Source organism: Vanessa cardui, chromosome 13, assembly GCF_905220365.1.
Source record: "Vanessa cardui chromosome 13, ilVanCard2.1, whole genome shotgun sequence".
NCBI lineage: Eukaryota > Metazoa > Arthropoda > Insecta > Lepidoptera > Nymphalidae > Vanessa > Vanessa cardui.
In genome coordinates, this window is record NC_061135.1 from 9,059,789 (window position 1) to 9,083,699 (window position 23,911).

At 30.8% G+C, this 23,911-nt stretch overlaps 1 protein-coding gene across 1 annotated transcript in view; it reads left to right on the forward strand.

Moving 5' to 3' along the window:
* Positions 1-23,911, forward strand: part of LOC124534826 (gonadotropin-releasing hormone receptor) — a 38,613-nt gene that overhangs the window by 10,361 nt on the left and 4,341 nt on the right. The window contains exons 2-5 of the mRNA XM_047110850.1: positions 6,074-6,773; positions 8,638-8,821; positions 20,924-21,123; positions 23,775-23,896. Of these exons, the coding sequence (XP_046966806.1) occupies positions 6,114-6,773; positions 8,638-8,821; positions 20,924-21,123; positions 23,775-23,896 (1,166 nt within the window). The 5' untranslated portion in view covers positions 6,074-6,113. The remainder of the gene's footprint in view (positions 1-6,073; positions 6,774-8,637; positions 8,822-20,923; positions 21,124-23,774; positions 23,897-23,911) is intronic.

Genomic DNA, 23,911 nt, shown 5'->3' on the forward strand with positions numbered 1-23,911 from the left:
CTTATGTACGAAAAATGGTCGACCGGAATGGTCGATCTGTTCATTACAAATAAATGTAATCCTCAGTGAGATAATATTAAAAACAATTTATTCGAAGAACAGTCGACAACTGATCGCTATGTCATCACAGCACGTGTTTTTCGGCAAAAATTGAAAGCACTTATGGATTTAATTATAGAATTATGTATATTTGGAGAGGTGCGTTGCCATATGTACTCCACTGAATGGCAAAAAAGTAGATTTTCGCATGCACATGTATTAATTTGACTGGTACATAAAATAACTCCGGTTCAAATCGATAACGTTATATTAGCTGAAATTCCCGATCAAACTCTTGATCCAGAATCCAGAACGACAAAGTGAAATAATTCACGTTGTCACTAATATAACTCACACCAACAACAACAATAACAGCCTCTAAATTCCCACTGCTGGGCTAAAGGCCTCCTCTCCCTTAAAGGAGAAGGTTTGAAACATATTCCACCACGCTGTTCCAATGCGGGTTGGTGGAATACACATGTGGCAGAATTTCTATGAAATTTGTCACATGCAGGTTTCCTCGCGATGTTTTCCTTCACCGCTGAGCACGAGATGAATTATAAAGACAAATTAAGCACACGAATCAGCGGTGCTTGCCTGGGTTTGAACCCGCAATCATCGGTTAAAATAGACTCACGTACTCACGATATAACTCACGTGAACTACATATGAGTTTGTTACATCTATTTCGCGATGTTTAGAACGTAGTATCATTAATAGAAGTATCATTAATAGAAGTATCAATGTTCGGTATTGATGTCATTAACGCCATAATCATGTTTTTGTAACATGGGTAATCCCTACTTAGTCAAATATTTGATGTTGCCCCCGTTATTTAGAAATCAAATTGAAAGAATAATTATATCTTTATAACTACATATTAATTCACAGGAGGTACAAAAAGAACCTTAATTTTAACTAACTTCAATTGTTTACTGTCTATCAGATCATTTTTATGTACATAGATTGTTTGATAAATCTTAGTCATCGATATAGCCCACCGGATTAGTAAGGCCTGGCCATATTTGTCGCAAAACCGATTACCGTTGGGTAAAAAGTGTTCTAGACTGGAGACCGCGTCTCGGCAATCGTAGTGTAGGATGTCCTCGGGCGCGGTGGAGTGACGGCTTACGCAAGACGACTGGCAGGAGCTGGATGTGAGTAGCCTAAGAACGATCACAGTGGCGTGCAATTGGAGAGACCTATGTCCAGCAGTGGACGAAAATGGGCTGATTGATTGTTTGAATTTTTGTCACATATTACATTTATGAACGCAACCATAATATTTGACATTTAACAACCAATAAACAGATCAATCCTTTAACGGCTATCGATACCTCTTATGGCAAAGAGTACATCTTATTATCCCCCTAAACATTATTATACTCTTTGCTTCTATCTTTATGAGTTGACGGTTACGGATATTACAAGTTACTTTCTATTTTTTTATCTTTAGTTATAATGCCACTTTACCGAAAAAAGGGCGAGAATTTGCTTTACTTTGTTTACGATGCCGAGGAGAACACGACCTGACTAAGGTCGTCACAGCCAATCAAGTATGCGTAGAGCTACTTCACGTGCTAACCGTACTGATGACCAGAGAGAGACAGATCGAGAAATCGAGAAAATAGTTGTATTGCTATGTCACAATTGCGTTCTTTAGTGAGTGACAATGAAATAGGCTTAGGCGAGCACATCGAATGCAACAAAAGAGAGCTCGACTTAATTATATTGAGAGACCCCGCAGGCGCAGTGCTCCTGTGATCCTGGAACGGGCTACATTTTCACTATGATCCGGCAATAGATAATTGTGCCGATAAATCGGTAACAATTGGGGAAATGACAATAATTTGTAAATATCGTAAGGCGTTAAAATACAGTGGTGAAAATACTGGATTATGTTGTGCTAGAGGCAAAGTAAAATTACCGCAATTGTTCCCACCACCAGATCCCTTACGCTCTTTTGTTTCTGGGATGGGAAATGATTCTTAACATTTCTTGGCCAACATTAAAAAATATAACAGTTGTTTCCAGATGATATCATTTGGCGCAACACATATTGTTCAGGAAAATTTTATGCCCACTTTCAAGGTATTATACCACAATAGTTTTTTTATTATGTTAAAGTTTGTAATGGAATATGTATCAGAAATATTTATTAAACAAATCTTTTAAAAAATCTGTTACAGTTTCGATGCGTGCAATGGTTTCTATGCACATCACATTTGGACTAATTTCAGCATTTCGATTATGGCAGTACGGAGTTTGCCGGGTCAGCTAGTATTCAAATAAATATTTAGACTATTTATTTATTTTGCAGTAGGAATATATGTATTTACACCGATGGACTTGAAAGTCTTTCGGATGATTTGAGTTATTTAACGATAGATTATTTTGTTAAATTATATTTTATGAATATTTTATAACAATGTTATTTATAAGAGATGTTCTTAATTATTCTTCATTGTGTTTTGTTAACTTATCTGCTATATGTGTGGAAGAGGCGCATTTTTCGAAATTTAACACAAGTTACTTCGGACCACATGACCTGTCAAAAAATGAAAACTCAAAGTCATGTAGGGCGTAGTTAAAATATTAGAGCTGACGTATATATTAACAAGAAAGAATAATTAAAACTCGTGCTGCACTTAAAAAAAATCCTTTTGAACTTATATGGATCGAAATTAAAGCATATTTATGTTTTTTGTATTACATATCTGCCTTTTAAAGTTCCTTTGCTGGACTAAAGCCTCCTCCTCTTTTTTATTCTGAAGAAAAGATTTACATCTCGGTACACTAAGCTAATGCTAGTTGTTGGTTATACATAATATGTAATATTTTCACCTGATCGTTGAAAATTTCCTCAACATATTATCCTTCGCCAAACATGAGAAATAAATATAAACACGAATAAAGCACATGGAAATTCAAGGTTTCTTACAATCTTCAGTTCAGATTTAAATGTTATGACCGCTCTGATTATTTGAATATATTCTTATGGAATAAGATTAATTGCATCAGTATGGGTTGATTAATTTATGTTCATTTGAAAATGAAAGACAATGACTTGCAAAATTTGAATCGAAAATTAACGCAATAAATTAGTCTCTTTGGGTGACAGATGATACGTTCGGTAGTTAAAGAGTTCATCGCGTTCAGATAAACAGTCATACGAGGAGGACGTTTTTTATATATACTAGTTGTAGCCTGCGGCTTGTGTTAGGCAAAAAAGTAGCCTGTGTCCATGGACTTCAAGTTTGCTTCATACCAAATTGAATTAATTGGTGTGGTCGTGAAAGAGCGACACACAGACAGACAGAGTTACTTTGACATTTATAATATTCGTATAGAAGTACAGATTGAATGTTGTTTAAAATTATACATGGAAAACTATGGCTTAATTAAAGCTTGAATTTCCGAGAATAATATCATTAAAGGGAAATCAAATTTGTAAAATCCGATAGGAAGATACTTTATAAAATTATTTATATCTTTAATACTTAAATTTTTTCATAGCTTTCTGATTGAAAATATGGACCGAAAATTACGCAGGATTCAATCTCTAGTTGGTAGTTTAGTAGCTAATACCTTTTTCAACGCGTTTTCTGCTTGAAGAGATTATCTATACATATACATGATCAAAGACTTAAATATACCTAATTCAGCTTACGAAATTGAAGCTGTATAAACTTCTGCTAATTTCGTTCGTTAAGTAACTTCAGTTAATACATCTAATTGATCTCAATTTTCGTATACATATTATGTATTCCGACGCGTTCAAAGTCTATAATTACAGTTACGTAAGTCATAATACCCGTAAATTTCATTGTAAAGGTCAAATCAAAGGATAAATTCCTTTGATGTGATATATTATGATATTTTCATATAAATATGGTTGTACGAAAAAAAAAATTGCGATATTTTAATGATGTAAATGAAAAAAATATCCGAAATCTGTATATTTTGCCAAAACTTTGGAGTGGGCTCATGATTTCAAAAGTGTATTAGATAGAAATATATTAAATATGGATTCAAGCAATTTGACATAAAAAGTTATAGTAAAATGCTAAGTAAACTATTTGTTACCTCTTTACACTTAAACCGCTGAGCCAATTTAGATTAAATTTTGTATGAAGATAGTTTGACACCTGGGAAAAGAAGGCTACTATTTAATTCACCCGTCAAGAAAATAAAATGGGGGTATACAGTTTGTTCTAGGTATAAGTAAAATTTAATAAAATTTGCGCGATTAAAGCTGCAGTTTCAGTACATTATACTCCTCAATAAAAAGTGAAGGGCTTTAAAAGGAATTTACAATATAATATTAGAATTAGCGTTGGAAATTTAACACATTTGAAACTATAAATTTCATGATACTGGATCTGTAAAAGACTGTATTTTAAATTCATGTATCTCGCTCTGTTTTTAAAGCCCTTACTTGTGCGTTACATGTTCTTCGCAGTCTCTATTAATTCCTACCTTCGGAAAGTATCTACCATTACGTTAAGGACGCTACAGTAAGTGGTGGTGGTTTTGCGCTTGGTCAATTAGACACACTTTTGAAATGCTCCAATCGAATCAAAATGAAACGGTGAAAAAGCCTGAATGTTTTTCTCGGTATAAACTATGTATTTAAACTTAGGTCGCTTATTATGTTTGTGTAATATTTATTCGTATATGTTTGTATAAATACTCTAAATTACTTAAATCAATACTCTAATATACTTAATTAAATATATTTAGAAATAAACAAGTAATGGCAATACAAAGCCAATTTCAGTATAAACTTAGTATAACAGATTCGAAGTAATCCATATATCTCTTCTTTTCTTTTTCGTATGCGGTTTTTTTTCAATATTAAAATTTTATTTTTATCGATATATAAGTTTGTTTAAGTAATGGAATAGATGAATGAAAACTTGAAAGCTGATACACTATATCCCTTGTGTCTTTATTTAATATGACTGGAGGAAGAGTGCTCCTTCAAACCCCAACACAATAATGCCAAGTGTTGATGTATTACATTACAATATATATTTAGGGAGATACTAAATTATCATATAAAATTAAAATTTATTTATCAGAACATTTATTTTCGAAACTTCATGTTCATAACCTCCATGACCTTGCACCAACAAACAATGAGGCAGAAAGAAGGTTTTAACTATTTGTCGTTGATAACAATTATATTTCAATACGTATGGTTGCTATGTAATTTTTAAATCTAAAGGTGACAACTGAAAATAACTTAATCCATATGATAATAATCTTTTATTGAATTAAGCCAAGAAAGAAGTCCTTTATACTCATTTTTGTAATAAGTTATATTCAAATTCAATATCGTTTAAAAATTCGTCATTGTTGTTTGTTATACTCATATTTCTATTGTGACTCATACAGTCATATTTATACACACTTAAAAAGGTAAATAAATGAAAAAGCATACAATGCATTTTATCCGTTGATGACAATAGCTAATAAGTTATTATTTGTTTGGTAAGCTTCACAATAGCCGATAAACAAATGAAATTAACTGTTCATTTTATTGAACTCAATTTAAGTGAAAATTGTTTAGTAAAAGTTAGAACTTTTGTGCGAATTAAAAAGAAGAAAAAACAAAATTAAAATGACAAGTATGGTCAATTTGTTAAACTTAGTTTTATTAAACGTACGGAATTTATTTGAAGGCGTTGCGAATAAAAAAACGCTAAGGACTACTTGATGTACATTAATTTTATTGATCAATAATATCATCGTTTCATTGATTTTACTGTACTTGAAAAGTGTGTAACAAATATTTTTGTTGGACACAGTCATTAATGATAATTCAACATATTGATTAGATATCATGATATATAAGGAATTTTCTCATACATTAATATAGAAATGATTAAAGAAAATATATAATGTAGCGGATTGACAATTTTGCCGTAACTTCTCACGTTTGACAATAAGGACGATGCGAATCAAATGAATATTTTCATCAAATACGTCATCAGAAAACTTTAAGTAACAATCTCTAACTTTGTTTCAGATCACAAAACAAAAGTATCATTGAGTACGCATGACGAAACATGGAAAGCGAAGGCAGCAATACCACATTATTTAATGACTTACTTTATGCCAGCGAGTTCACACTTCAAAGAGAATTCAGCAATGTTCTAATGGGGATGAATACATGGCCCATTGAGAAATGTCTGAACTTAAATTTAATAAATGAAACTTCAAGCAATGATATAACAAACCAAATATACATACATAACGGTACCCAGATCATGTGCTTGGATCACGCACCTGTTTTAACCCGAAGCACTATTATACGGGCGACTGTGCTCTCCGTACTGGCTCTGTTATCATTCTTTGGTAATTGTGCGACTATGATAAGTGTTCAAAGAGGCAAGAGATGTCGAAGACGAGCACGGCCATCCTGGACTGCCATATATAGCCTTATATTCCAACTCAGTATTGCAGATTTACTTGTAACGATATTTTGCATAGCTGGAGAAGCTGGTTGGTCGTTTGCAGTTCAGTGGTACGCGGGTAATATTGGATGCAAGCTGTTTAAATTTCTGCAAATGTTTGCTTTATATTTAAGTACTTTTATATTAGTGTTGATTGGAGTTGATCGATGGTTAGCCGTCAAATATCCAATGAAAAGTATGGCTACATCAACGAGAAGTGGAAGACTTGTAATAATAGCTTGGGTTCTAAGTTTTATACTAAGCTTACCACAGGTTAGTAAAACAATTTTTTTTATGGTATAGGTTGGCGGACGAGCATATGGGCCACCTGATGGTTAGTGGTCACCATCACCCATAGACAGTGAAACTTAAGAAATATTAACTATTTCTTACATCGTCAATGTGCCACCAACCTTGGGAACTAAGATGTTATGTCCCTTGTGCCTGTAGTTACACTGGCTCACTCACCCTTCAAACCGGAACACAACAATACTGACTACTGTTACTTGGAGTAGAATAACTGATGAGTGGGTGATACCTACCCAGACGGGCTTGCACAAAGCCCTACCACTAAGTATTAAAACAATATTCTATTTGTATTCTTATAATTTTTTATAATATAAGGGATGCTAGTCAATCTGAAATTACGTGCCCCAATCTTTATCCTATCGCTACAACGCAAGCTCAATGTAAACATCTAGTATTGCTGCTGCAAGAATGGCTTATTGTTCCGTACCGAGTATCTATTTGGATTCATGAACATTAAGTAAAATTACCAATTTTATGATATACTGAAAATATGATCTATTACTTATGTAGTAGATCATATTTAAATGATTCGTGTTTGATATTTAATAACATTAGTTCACTTAGCAATATTTTGGTATTATTTTCTTCTCTTGAGCTTTGGAAAATGTTAAGCGTATCAGGCATCGATGAATTTTATTTTAATTTTAGAATTACACTTAAACATGCGGTACCTCTTGGAATGTTAAAATATTGGTGAAAAATTATTTGATACTGTTAAAAAAAATATTCAAAAATATCAGATTAGTGCGAATCAAAGCTAAATTCAGAAATATTTTATTTAAAAACCCTATCAATCACAGACATATACATTACATAACAACTCGTCGTTTTTCTAAAGTTATCTATATTTATTTTATAATTAAAACCTAGAGTTCTAGATTTTTTAAACTTGTTTCAAACATTTAATTAAACCCTACTTATAAAATTTACTTTCTTTTTCGGGTTTTCTCCATCAAAAATTTGGATGGTCGATATTTTATTCTGAGAAATTAGTGTTATTACGAATATGTAATTAAAGTTTCGGTTCTGATAATTTTTAAATTGAAATTTATTTTGCGATCGATATTATTTAACTATGTATGTAATTTTCATTTTTAAATGATTAATAATATTTCAACATTAGATAAGCGCAGATCATGCTCGATCTTCATCATCTAGAGATACTGTGCCTACTGATCTTTCATCATTTCGTCCATCTTTTTGCCGTATTATTATTATCTTTATGTTATAGATGGTAAGTGATCATCACCCATAAACAATGTCGTTGTAAGAAATAATAAAAATTACACACATCATCAAAGCGCCACTTGGAAAGAAGATATTATGTCTATCGTATCTGTAGTTACTCTGGTACCCTCACACTTCAAAATGAAATACAATAATATCAAATATTGCTCCATCGCAAAAGAATATCTGTTAAGTGAATGATACTTAGATCAGACCAGACGGGTCTGTAAAGAGACCAACCATCAAGCGAACCGCCGTTTAATACAAAAAGTATATTGTATATGTTAGTTGTATTCAAGAAACGAAGGTTCAAGATTAAATGCATGTTCAAACTCTAAATAAAAAAATATAATAATAAAAGTCCTACTTTAATTTAATAAAGTTATTTAGATTTTAATTGTTTTTTTTTTTTAATACTATTAGCATCTCTTGTATCATGGGTTTAATTTTTAATATATAGATAATAAAAGAGAGAGACATTAATAAATATATTATACACGTATTTAGGTTACTTAATTCTATCTAAAACCTCTAATTCCCTAGGTCCAGTTCGTGTTATGAACCGTTTATTTATTTAATTCTAATCTTAACCTTGTTTCAGACTGTGGTTTTTCGAGTTGCTAAGGGTCCGTTCATTGAAGACTTTTATCAATGTGTGACACATGGATTTTATGCGGAGAGATGGCAAGAGCAGGTCTATACGACGCTTTCCCTCGTATTTATGTTTATATTGCCACTTATTATATTAATATCGACTTATGTTTCTACAGTGAGAACTATAGCGAGTAAGTATATTTTAAATTTATTTAAACTTTTTTTTAAAATAGAATGAGAATGGCGCTTGGGCCGGGATTGAATTTGCAATTTAAACAATACCATATGTATATGTCAATACAGATAACAACAAAATATAGCTGATTATTGTAATCAGTTTCAAAAATTAAGTACGATGATTTTTTTCTTAAATAAAATATATTATCTGTATAATATCATATACGCCTACATTGGTTTCGTAAAGTAATGTATTCTGTTTTTAAATGTTAACATTGAATTTCAGTTCACTAACATTCGTTTCTGAAACGTCCAAACAATTATAATAGCTTTTTGTAAATATACCTTCTATCCCTCGAGGTTTATGTTTAAGTGGGTACCAAATGTTTTACCCATTCATCTATGATGTATAAATAAATTATCTTTTAACTTATGCCTTCATTAATATCATACACTATTCGTCTGTGTATCTCTATGTATGTGTATAATATATACAACGTTATTATATATTATCAGTGTGAGTTCACACAACACTTACGATTACGATTTAAATAAAATAAATGTTATTTACAATCTGATTTCTAATGGAAGAGGTTCTATTTTTGAAAATTTTAAATTAATTTCTCGAAAACAGTCAGTTTGATCGATTTAAGATTTGTTCTATTTTTTTTTAATAATTTTAATAGATTAAGTTAATTTGAACAATCATATATATTTTAGTATTTAGTTTGAATAATACAACGTGCTGTAAATTTATAAACGTATACGAATGAAAGTTATCATTCACACATTAATTCGAATACATCGTTTGAAATACGAATTTTAAAAATTTAAAAGGAAAATTAAACCTTCCTTAAAAATAACAGAAAATGTACAAGGTGAGAACCCACCACGAACAGTTTTTAAGTATACTTGAAACTAAATTGAGTTACTTTACACTCGTTAGTGCTTTTTTGTTATTTTTGAAGACTGTTTCAGTTTAGTTTCAAACTACTACTACAGCTTCACTGGGAGTACATTTCAAACCCAATAAAAAATGTTAGTATTAATAATACTTTAAAAAATGAGTATATAATTAATCTGGAAGGAAAAAATCGTGTAGTCTAAACGTACCTGATAGTACTGACCGAATATATTTCCATACAAGTAGCCTAAGTGGACCATCGACAGCTCGTTAATTACCGGTTTTGTAATATAAAACCTGTTAAACGTTATTGCGTTACCAGAGGACCTCAGTACTCGTATTATATTAAACTCTATAGCCTTTTATCTTCCATTTTCAAATAAGTCAACGCAAAACGTTTTTTTTTATTTCAACGTTTACTACCTTATAGCGACCTGCCCCGGCTTCGCATGAGTGCAATACTGATACTAAATATACTACAGAATTTGTTTATTAACGACATCACATTACAAACTTCTAAAATGATCAGTGTTTCTTTACTATATTGTCCATGTAGGTATTATATACAAAAAATTTCCTCTCGAATCACTCTATCTATTTAAAAACCACATCAAAATCCATTGCGAAAAATTATTTCTTTGATGTTGAACGATATTTAAAAAACACGTGTAACTTAGTTCACTAGTGTGACGTTTTTTTTTAATCAAAAACTCGAATCTTTAAAACAGTGTAGTATCTTTATTTGTACTCAAATTTGACCTTGAAACTTTATTGCGAATATAAGATAAATAAATAGTTGGCTACACTTCACTAGCTTTGAATTCATTTCCTAACGAAAATACTTTAAACACTGATTTTGGTTGTAAACAAGTTAGTTAAAGGGTCCTCTACCTCTAAAATTACCCCCTAATTAGAGGGGGGAAACGTAGTTTATGTTTGTCCTTGTTATTCAAGTTACCTTCATCTAAATTGCATCAAAATAAATTCAGTGGTTTATTAAACGAATTAGACAAGAAGAGTTAATTACATATCTAAAATATAAATACAGATTTATGAGACATTTATTTCATAATATCAAATGTAACAGAAAAAGCGTAGAATTTTGTATATATTATTTTAAGCGCTACTCGAAAAATACATTTTACTTCCTAAATGGTGACAAAAGACTTTAACAATGATAAATTTTATCAGTACTATCCCTGGAGCTTATTGACATATTCTCTAGGATTCGTATGCATTACGGGTTTTTGTTATGCCGTGACGATTGAAATCAGTATAACTCTACATATAAAGCTACATATAATAGCATACCAATTACTGTTATTTGTATTTTAGCAAAATTTCCCTCACTTTCACTTCAGTTTCTGAAAGAAAAACTATAAAAATAAAAGTATAAAAATATGTAGTAACTATAAAATAATCACATAATAAAGTATATAATATACATATTTTTAAATCAAAGTCTAGCTTATCATAATAAATAAAGTCTTTATATATTACTTTTTAATTCATGTTTTCCGATAGATTCTACGAATTTCTTCAATGGTTTGTACTATGATTGAATATTTTGATTTACTGAGCTTTGTTACAAAAATAATTACTATTGATCAATAACAAAAAAATTTAGTCAAATGTTAAAAATATGCGTGTTGACACTTCGCTGACAAAAAACGTGGTATCTTCATAGTTAGAATGCTATGCACTCCTCAAATAAATTTAGGAAAACATACAACAATTTCAAATGTTTTTGAAAAACAATGTATTGTTTTTTTCTGCTAGAATGATTTTTAGCGAGGCGAGGTGACCTAGTGGTTAGAACACGTGCATTTTAACCGATGATTGCGAGTTCAAACCCAGGCAAGCACCACTGAATGTAAATGTGCTGATTTTTTTTTGTATTTAAATTCATCTCGAGTTCGGCGGTGGAGAAAAACATCGTGAGGAAACCTACCTGATGTGTCTGATTTCATAAAAATTCTGCTTTATGTTTCCACCAACCCGCAATGGAATATGTATGTTCTAAACCTTCTCTTCAAACGGAGAGGAGGCTTTAGCCAAGCTGTGAGAAATTTACAAGCTGTTGTTGTGATTTTATTTTAAAATATAACTTGTTAAATGTTGCTTACATCGAATTACCCACACAAAGCAGATAATTAGCTCATTAGAAGCCAATCCTGAGTACAGCGGTTATGTGAAGCCACTTAGAACGGGCTATCCCAATTGAATGCGTATACGGAATTTCGTGTCTGTGCTGCTAACCGTAAAGGAGTTTGGTCATTGCGCCAAATCAAGTACGTCAGTCATGTCATGGTAAATCATAGAACAGGTCATGATTAAGACACAATTTTATTTCTAGACTATACATTAAAAAAGCGATGTTAAAACGAAAAATTGATTTAATATTTGGAACGAAAAATAAGGGTATTTTGGAAAATCATACAATTGCCATAGTTTTAATAAAGTTTTCTGAATATTTATAGCTCAATATCAAATACATTTGAAATATCAATGAGTACAGAAATTATAAAGGATATTGTATGTATTTAAATATTTAGCAGGAAAATTGTTTTGTATCGTTAATACGAAAAATTATAGCAGCGAAGTAAAATCGAGATAACTTATTTTTTGTAGTTTAATTATAATTATTCTTCTTCTTTACGGCAAGAAAATATTTGCATATGTTAGACGAACATTGCAATTAGGTATTAACTTATCCTCTCTGTGCCGATAAAGTGAAATGTCCTTTAAAAAATGCTTAACTCTTAACGATGTAGATGTGATGTGATTTTTGGGACTGTTAGTATGTAATAAAACTACATTATAATAAGTTACTATATTTACCGTAATGTTTGGTCATGCTCATAACAGCCACAAACTTAAAATTCAGCAGGCTCCCTTTCGTTGATTGAGTGATCATCAAAGAAAATACATTACGAAATTCAACCTCTAAGGTAGACTTAATAAACTTTTCCAAAACTTCGTGAATTAAACATTACAAAGACATTTACAAAGAATTGACTTCCCGAAAACGAAAAAGGTTGAATAGCTAAGGACAGTGGTGTCAATTCTCATTAAATTCTTCTTAACTGTTATTAGGGTTACAATGCACAGAACATTTTTAATGAATGAGTGCTTCAGTAAACTGAACTATTAAACAGCGTTGTAAGTATTAGTAATAATCTTTTTATTTATATATGAGTAAATATAGTAAGATTTTTTACTGTACAGCAAAGGAAATACTATATGATGTACTCCTTTTGTGTGTACAAATGTAGCTTAGAGTTATAAGAATTTCTACTGCGAAAAAAAGGGAGAGGTGTCGTGAACGTGGCACTTTTTGTTGGACCGAGGTTGCTTTTAAAGCCATAAAAGAACATCGTACTAAAATCAAAACACTACATTTATTAAGTAGTATCTATAACTCAACTTCTATAAATATAATAAATATTGGTACGGAATATATGACAAAGTGAGTAGATATTTTTGTCCTTGATATGTTAATTAAAGTGAATTATTTGTTTATAAATATATTCGACTTGCACGAGTGCAATTTAGGAATAAACAATATAATATAATTTTATTATAATATATTCCTATAGAACTTAGGACTAATGTTTCTTCTTACGAGTGAAATGTTTTTTAGGGATCGATCAGTCGTTCCAGATGTTATCCACCTAAACATAAACAAATTTAACCTTTTTTATAATATTTAATTATGAAGGATTATTTCTATTGGAAGTAAATTTAAAAACAACGAACAAACGAACACTGCTTAGTATATCATACCAGATTTATTCACTTGGGGAGTTGGAATATTGGCTAAACACTGGATCACGTTGAATTTTACGGCTATTTTATATGTATATTTTACATCCGTAGTTACGTAAGTACATCTATATTTATATTTAGGAATAACGATTCAGGGTTAGATCTAAAAATGAGACTACTTCTATCTGAAAAGCCCTTTAACAACTTGATTTCCTTGAAGATAACCTTAATAATGAGGATATTTTTATCTCAGACGTAAATTACGTATTTCTACAAATTAATTTCTTTGAAGCATACTCTATAATTACCAACACTTAGTACGTGGGTAATAGTTCGTATAAATATCAATTCAATTTAAATCTCTGTAAATTATACAGTTGATCTCGAACGTACAAAATGATATGTACCGTGTGCCTCAAATTACGTTTGCTCAGGCAAACCGTAGCACGGAGACACAAAGTATTGTTCTTTGACTGCAGAATAATTGAACGAAATTGCCCACATAGATTGGTTTTTGTCTCCAGACACGTTCAGAAGCGACACAGTTAGGAAATTGATAGTTTTGCATTCTCGTACATTGAAAAAAAAGTAAGTAGTAGAAGTAAGTGTTTGTGTCTTTCCCATAGCTGCAATCAGTTTGGACGCTACATCAATAATAGTATTTTATAATTTGTTTCACTGCATATGATAATGTTAATATATGCATATGATTTTTGGTATCACAAAAATAATCGACGAAAGCATTACAAATTAATGTAATCAGTATTGCGGTAAGCAATCACAGCGCTCTTTCTAACTCAGGCACCTCCCAGTGTTAATAAATACATATTACAACGTGCCTCACGATTTTTTGCGGAAACGTTCTCACAAAGGCCTTGTGATATCTCTGTACAAAAATTGAATAACTAAAATTACAATGTATTTTATTAGGATTGATATTATTTTTTCCCCCTTGATATACATAAATAAAAAGGGTTTTTTTATAGATATAAACACTTCTTGTCGTTATTTGAGTCAGACATATTATTATGATACGAGCAACGTGTGTCGTTCCTAATTTGAAAAGTTGAGAAATCTACAAATTAGCTTTTTTTATGAAACGTTTGACATTGACAAAAGAATGTATACAATTATACAGCCTAACTATATTCTAAAGGTATAAGCTATCGTTTTTATCATCAATAGTTTTTGAAGTGAATGAAGACGGTCGATTCTATTAAGGTACATTAAATAAACAAGTTTTGACTTTTTGTGTGCCTCGTAATACTGTAACGAGTTTACAAAGACGCACCCTTTCTCCGAAATACACTCGTATACACAAACAACCAACCATAAGCTGTTTTCTAAGTATGACTGCTAGCGACGCCAAAGGCCCCGCTTAGAAACTGATTAAAATCGGTAAATTCATATACATTACATTACATTTTTACGTATATACAATTCAAGTAGAGCTTATTGCAAATCAAATTAATATTCGTTTTAAAACGAAAATCGAAATGAATCAGTAATTTATTTTGGAACAGATCCTCGTTTAATCTGTGATAAATAAATGATATATTAAATATTGGGAAAGCTTGAAATAAAATTGAACAATTAATTTTTCATCATTCTTCATTTTCTGTTTTTATTGCATATGTTATAAATAGAATTAAAGAATATATGAAACGATTATCTCATAATATACATCTTTATATATGATAGACTATATGATCGGTTACGACAACTTCGAAATTTATCGTTATATTATTTTAGCCAATGTACATAAAATTTCACGTTTTTTTTTTATTACAAACGACTTTACTAAAAAACTTAATCCAATATGAAATAATCGTTGACCCGTGAAATCTATTTTATGAGTAGGTAACAAAGTCAAAGCCTTATCAGGTTTATTTTATTTCAAAAAAGTAAAACTTACGCAATATAACTGCGTTATAAGTTGAAAGTTGACTGATTTCTATAGTATGTGATCTATCTAGTAGGCACTTCAGCCTGAGTATCGAGCAGGAGTATTCGAAAGGAATAGCATATCTGTGCATTTTTATCTGTAGTAAATATTCGCAACAATGCGCTCGGAAGAAAATGCTTTAAATACGGCATTTTATGGTTCTATAGCTTCTTCAGGAATGTTATAGAATTGCAATCCTCCTCGAGAAGCAAGATTGTATCCATGCTACCATTCTATAAAAGGAATTAATTTTAAATAAAGCGATTTTGTACGGGTTGAATAAAACGGTAATATTAGTCAACACAAAGACTGTATTCATAACTTCACCGTCTTCTCATTCACCATTAAGCATACTGAAAATGCTGGTATTTGAATATTTATTTATTGGAAGGATCTTGTTTTGAAAACCGATGCACCACAAAATTAAGTTCTTGATCAGTTGTTACGATTGTTTTCAATTATTGTGCTTTATTTTATTATTATATATTTAATTAAATCTAGCTTAAAGTTTTATTAGTATTGTTTTACTAACTGAGGAATCCTACTACTATTATAAAGGCGAAAGTTTGTATGTATGGATGTATGGATGTTTGTTACTCTTTCACGTAAAATCTACTGAATGGATTTCAATGAAACTTTACCACAATATAGCTTATACATCAGAATAACACATAGGCTACAATTTTTGAGGTTTCTAATGTGAGGTCGTAAAAAAACACATTTTTGCGCTTACATTGCAAACGCTGACTGAATCCTACAAGATAGATCAAAACAATGTACTACAGTATTGTACAACTTAAAAGGTCTACAAAAAAGTCCGTGATGGTATATGTTTATCTCTTAGGAATAACCCACAATAACCATTTTTTATCCTTTACTTTGTACGAGAAATAATGGCTTATTTACGAAGCGATTTTAAGCGATTACTAGACTAGACGGGACGAACCTGAAGTCCACGCGAACGAAGTCGCGGGCAAAAGCTAGTTATAAATATACCAAAAGGAAACCTTATTATATGAAATATATATAAAAACAGTTAAAATTTCCATTTTTTTGTGATTGATACATAGAACCTTTTTTTGACAATGTATAATGGCGCTAATTTTTTTCCTCCTCAATTAATTCAAAATGGCGATACAGAATAATCGCTGATTCGAATTATTATCAAATATAGTAATTTTCAATAAGCACCCCTTTTCATACCAAGAGTGTTAATAGTTGCATACAAATACGAAATCAATTAATGTATATGAAATATAATCGAAAATAAATACTGTTGAGTAGTTACAGACAAAAATCTTATCACTCATCAATGAATCATTTACATCAAGCGTATGGACATTTACTGTGAAGGAAATTAGCATATGTCATAACATTCCGAAGGAGGAATGGCGTCAGACAGGTAGTTGGGCCGTGAAAATATCCCAGATACTTTCCATAGACCTAACGCATAGCATGAAATATAGTAGAAGTATATAATCTAAATAATAATAATAATAATCAGCATATTACAAAAACAAAAATATACGTAATACCACCTCAGATTTTGTATAAAAAAAAAACATTTGTACAGTTCGCAATTACAAAAATAATAAAAAAGGCTTTTTAATATAACGTTTATCTACTTACAAGTTTATCGTAAATATGTTCGATGTGATTTTTTACGAGGCGATGGAACCACATTAATTAGCGTTTGTTGAGTCGTGACAAACAACTTTATCGATAACCACAACATCTCATGTAGAAACCGCACAACGAGCGATGTTCGCTATTAATCTGCCTTGCACCGCGTTGTGCGAAACGATGAAAGAAAATTCAAAGCGATTTCAAAGAAATAAATTTTATATCAAAAAAAATACTATATTTAGTTATTCAACTATTGTTATAATAAAATAAAACCGAACGAAGTCCCTATTCTAAGTTTATAATTAAGAGTAGTATACTATCTGTAATATTTGTATGATACCTTTATTTTATACTACTACAGGCGACTATTAGGCTTTGAGGCTGTTGAAAAAAGTAGCTTGTCTCTTTTTGGAGTTCAAGTTTCCTTTAGACCAAATTTCATTAAATTCGGTTCAGCGGTTTGGTCGTGATAGAGCAGACAGACATAAAGACAGACAGAGTTCCTTATAATTTAATATAATATATAACATAATTATGGATTTCCAAATTGTACATTTTTTTACCAGACAAGATTTAACTATCTTCTATACCACAAATGTTGCTATTACTTTACGTAACGCCCATACCATAATTCACAGCTAGCATAGAATGTTGATTTCCTTGTTGGTTTTGTAAGACATACTACCTTATAAGACCATAAATCTCAAGTGACCGGTTTAATATTACGCTTCGGGCTAATTAAATGTGATTGGATTTTTATATTATAGAAAACACGTAGAACCATTATTAGTCTTACGATTAAAGTACATTTGATATTTTCGGAATGATATGCGTTCATCAGATTATTACTTTCAGGTTTGGGATAATAGAGAGTGCCATTTCTTTATTAAGGAAATAAAAAAAGACAGCTTCGCAAGGATGATCTCGTAGTTGATTTAAGCTTCGATACACAATGAGAGTGTAAATATCGATGGGCTAAAATAAAGCTGGATTAGGTTCGGCAACATTTTAATACACTAAAATAAATTAATAATAAAAACACAGCTAAACGAAGGAATAGAGGATTGTTTTATTAATAATTTATAATTAAATTTAAAATAATCTTTATATATTTGTTTTTTCATTAACATAGCAAACTGTCGTTGTATTTTTAAAATATTAATTGAAATACACAATCATCAAAAATTTGAAAGCATTTTGAAACTGATTGATATCAAGTAGAAAGTAGCATTTTTTTGGTTCAGTATCAATAAAATATATATGAATATACTTTTGATAGATTTAATATGATATCTGATAATTCATATTCAAGTTATCCACGTGTAGATGATACTGAACCACGTATTATTAAAACTTTAAAATAAAGAGAATGCCATGAAACTAAAAGAATAATAAAATAAAAGTAAATTAAATCATTCGCTTACTCCTATCCCATCTATTTGCGGTCGGCACAGGGTTTATAAAATTACAAGAGTGAACGACGGCAACTGTTTCCGACGGACGTCTGACAATCTGACTTTAACTCGCCATTAAAATACATTTACTCGTATTTAAGTTTTCTACCACTAAATAAATCGTCCAATCGACCAATATACTTTAATTAAATAGTTACAAAATATATATGAATGTCGGTTCTGGTGCTTTGGCAAACATAGCTTAGAACGTAGACGTTGCGACTTGCGTAGTTCATCTAGGTAATGAAATGCAAAGCAGGGATGAAAACTCAGAGCTGAAAAGACGCCTAAACACGTTTCAAATGTGTATATATTTAACTTCAATCTTCAAGCTCGCGGTCATTATTTTTCCAACATATTCCATTGCGAGTTTTTAGATACACATGGGGTATTACACCTGATACAAAAACGGCAAAATTTCCTGCAATGCTTATGCCATTCGTCATAATATTTTTCTACTCTCCTGAACAGGTAAACAAAAATTTAGCATCGCTTAAGATTGACATCTTCTAACGTATGGAGTCTCGCAAATGACTATGGAATATTGAGAAATAATTATGAAAAAAATCTGGTACAATTATTAGTCACGTAGTCATTATTGGTTGTAAAATTATAATTAAATGCGGTCACTGATAGTAATCCTTTCATACGCTTCTTGCGTCACTAGATAAAGTAATTATCTGTTTCATTACACACGTGGGAATTGCATTAGGCTTTTCTGATGTATCGGATATTCGTATTTACCGTTTCTCACACAAGCCATGATATAATAATTCCTCTTGGCATGTTCAGAACTCTTACGTTTTCAACCGACTTCCAAAAGGAGGAGGTTATCAATTCGTCTTAATTTTTTTTTTTTTTTTTAATGTTTGTTACCTCATAACTTTTCACTGGGTGAACCTCATATGCATTTTTTTTTTCAAGCATTATAAATAGTTCACTACGGCATGTTCAAATCGCATGCATCCTTTGTATTCCGAATAAGACTTCATTACAAAATAAATAAAATTTTAACAAAAAGAAAAAACGACTTCAAACAAAACACTATTTTAAAACAAATGAATATGCACGAAAAAGTAATAAAAATAATTGCGTATTCAACATATTTTTTAGAGTCTTCCTAAGTTAAATGAAATGAAAAATATTAGACTACTTAAAAGTCGATTAACGATTATATCATGTAGTTATAATTATTGTTATATTTGGAGTCGGTGTCAGCCAATAAAACCCTGCAGTATATCTATCAAAAAACAATACGAGAATACTTTAACAAATATGTTTTTTACAAATTACCTTTTACACAATAATATACTGGATCAATCAAGGGGCTCGTATCGCTTCTTTCTTTTGATTGTTGGGGCAAGGGCATCGTGGCTGACACCGGCAAATGTAGTACAATCTCATATCCGATATCAATGTTCCACTCTATCAACCGTGTTGGCAACCAGTGAATTTGTTTATTCATGCTATGTGTATGCGTTAATTTAAATAACAATCACAATTTAAAATTGTTTACATACAAACACAGCTTCATGCTATATTATATTACGTAAATAGTATTAATTTATTACATAAAATTGAGTTAGTTATAGTTTTAGATGTTTTGGTATTATAATACCTTTTTACTTGATAAATCAGTATTTAACTAACTTGACTTTGTATTTTTTAAATGTTGAAAAAGAGTAACTACTGAGTTTCTTGCCGGTTCCTCTCGGTAGAATCTACTTTCCGAACCGTTGGTAGCTTCACTTAATTGTAAAATGACTATTCAAAAGTGCTTGTAAAAGCCAACTTCAATTACGTTTATTTTGATTTTTTTATTAAAGATCAAATGATTAACATCTGCCTGGAATAACATTTAAATTATCGCTTAGTAAAGACATAAAATAAATATGTTCAAAAATCAAAATGAAATAACGTTTTATTCAAAGCTCATAAAAGTTAAGTCGCGTTTGAATGGTCATGTCAATCGTATTGAATTAAATGTAAAGCTAACACTGTTTCGGAAAATAAATTCAACCGAGAATAACTGACAAGAATTTTAGAAGCAACTCTTTTCCACTATTTTAATTTTTGTCTATAATGATTTTCATATTTGTTGATTTAGTTGTTGGCTTATGATATTCTAGTTCTTATAATGGGTTCTTGGGTAAAATTTTTAGTGAGGCCAAGAAAAACCAATTTAGTTTTTCTGATAAAATATTTATAGTAATTTATATTGTTCTCGGATTAATTTGTTCTCCTCACTTCATAACATTGCTCTACTTTAGGAATTAAAAAAAAAAGAAACTAAAAATCCTGAAAATATTTTTCCATAACATAAAACGTAAAATTATTTTCTAAATTTTCTTACGATTCAAATATAAAATTTACATTCCATTTCTATAATTTGATTTTGAAATATTCAATTTTCTTACAGAGAGCGAAAAGGTGTTTCTACCGGAAGTTTCAAGGCAGGAGACATTTTTAACACCAGACATGAACCGTCGGCGGCTTATTGACAGAGCCAAGATGAAGTCTTTGAGGATGTCAATTGTAATTGTAACTGCATTTATAATTTGGTGGACGCCTTACTACGTGATGATGATTATATTTACATTCCTTAATCCTGATAAAAATGTAAGTATTGCTTTTAACTGGTTGATTTACCGTTATTGAAATAGAATAAAACACCACAACGCCAATTCATATTTGGAATCTCGAGATCTTATATACATTTATTAAAACAAAACGTAAGCGCGATTCAGAATTATGTATTACATGACCCATTGGAATTCGAAAATATGTTATATTTATACAAAGTTTATTTTATTGATGTTTTACATACTGTAAAAGTTTAAACAAAGCCGCTAATGTAAAAATATTGACAAGTTTAATCAACACATTATGCTAACTTAATGGTATTTTTATGATACTAAAGTTTTATCGTTTTATTTATATTTTATATGCAGTAAAGATTTTAAATCTTAATTACAATTAAGCCCTTGTTAGATTAGTCATTCACATGAAAATTACACACAATTACTACACACTCATTAGTATACTATTATTATAAATAGTTACTATTGGCCTTAAAGTAACTTACTTTTGCTAAATATATAAAGCTAATAAATATAATATAATTTCCACAGTTAATTAAAAAAAATCCAAATTTCATTACAACTGTTGATGCCATTTATCAAGCAATTAGCATCCACACAATATCGCATCAAATGATTTGATTATTTAATTACATTAACACTTTCATAATTTTATATAATCAAAATTAAAAATTACAATGAAAATATATATAATTCAAAACAATTCACAAGCACTTTTTAATCGTCATTTAAAAAAACTATTTCAAGTGCAGCTACCATCGGTTCTTAATGGTGTCTCGCTCACTCTTTTTCAACATTTAAAAATACACAGTCATGTTAGTGAAATACAATTACATATGTATTTAACACACCCGCTTGGAAGTCAACAAGCATTAGCTCCACGCTTTTCCATCATATTGTATTGTATTTTTAAGAAAATGATTTGAATTGTGAAATGTGAAACGGTAAAGTAAATAAAATAAAAATGATTGTGTTTTTTTTTTCGGTAAAAATTAATATGCATGCTTTATCAAGGAAAGAAAAGAAAACGGATACCTTTTCATAAACCGAACGCGTCATCGTTTAACTCTGTATCAGAGTATAAACGAGGCCAACAAAGAAATTGAAACACCATAATGTTTAATTAAAACTGCGTTTTATTTAAAGTAACAAATATTTTATTACACAAAAGTATACAGTCGATATACTTTATGTCGATAGTCTTTATGTACGAATTCAGCACATATCATGTACTAGCATATACAAATACGTTATAGATAACTCAGTTTGTGTAACTTACCTAAATGCCTCTTAATACATATACAAATTTAAACCGAAATGAAATTCGATTACCTCTAGGTAACAAACTTCTAATTGCGCAGTGAGATTGGGGCTATGATTTAACTTACACATTTACTAGAACCAAGTACAATTTATGCGACTTTGCGAAATTTATTCAGATATAGCGTCAAGGTCAACGAAATTATCCTTCTGATTGAAGTGTTATTTGCTGTTATGGTTTATGTGACGTAATGATCAGAAGCCAGGAATTAGGATGTTGCGCTGTAACACTTCCCGACCGAGGACAGCACGTAATGCTGTTAGTACTGTATCTCTGCAGTTGCGTCGAATTTCCATTTCGTTGGACTATCAGATTCCGTCAATAGTAAGAGCATCGGTGCTTGTACATACACACGTTTCTCATCCATTAATGTATCTTAGTATTCCCCAAGTTAGACCGCCGTCAAAAAAAAATCGGTAAGGTTATTATATTAACGTAGATTCAATTATAATTCCTATTGATTGTGAGTTTCAAATTATTTTTATTTTTATTCGTTCATAAAACTAGATCAAACAGTCTTTACCATCAAAGCCTCCTTATTTGTTAATATAAAGTGGTGTACAAAATTATAAAATGCGTCTAAATCTAAAATAAAGAATATTCGAGTAAAATATTAATAAATATTTACTAGTAATGGCTGAATTCAGACCCGCATTCAACCCGCATTGGAACAGCGTGGTGGAATATGTTCCAAACCTTCTCCTCTAAGGGAGAGGAGGCCTTTAGCCCAGCAGTGGGAATTTACAGGCTGTTGTTGTTGTTGTTGTATGGCCGAATTTGTATTGTAAAATAGGTTAAAAGTTTTTAAAAGGACGGATATAGTACACTCATACCTATAGGTGTTAATTTAATAATTATTTTTTGTACAATTACGATACAATGGTGCGTGATGGAAGACACAGCCGAGACATATGTATCACGAAGGCGCGCCCCACGACCTTAAATTATTATTGGCGTACATTAATCTGAGTGAGTGTCGCTCATGCTTTCAACGTGTTTTAGAGTGCGTGAGGTGGCTAAAAATGAAGATGGCAAAAAGTATAAATTAAATTATATTTATTAAGCTTCTTTTATTAAGAAAAAAATAATTTTACGCAAAGAGGCGTGCCTTGAGTTAATAGAACTATAAATCAAAATAGGCTTTATTTAATTTTTACGATTTTTTACACTTATAAATAATGTAAGCCGATTTTTAAATTATACCTTCTCAGAATCTTACTTGTGTTAAGACAGGTTAAATACTTTTTTTGTTACATTTATGTATAACAAAAAATATGTACTGCGATGTTCATAGCAACATTCTTTGTTGAAATGAAACGATGTGTATATTTTGTTTTATTTGCTTGCAGTTAAGTGAAGATCTTCAGTCAGGAATATTTTTCTTCGGTATGTCGAACAGTCTAGTCAACCCGGTCATATACGGTGCTTTCCACTTATGGCCGAAAAAGAAACGCTCCCGACATAGTGACAGGTAATCATATGTTTT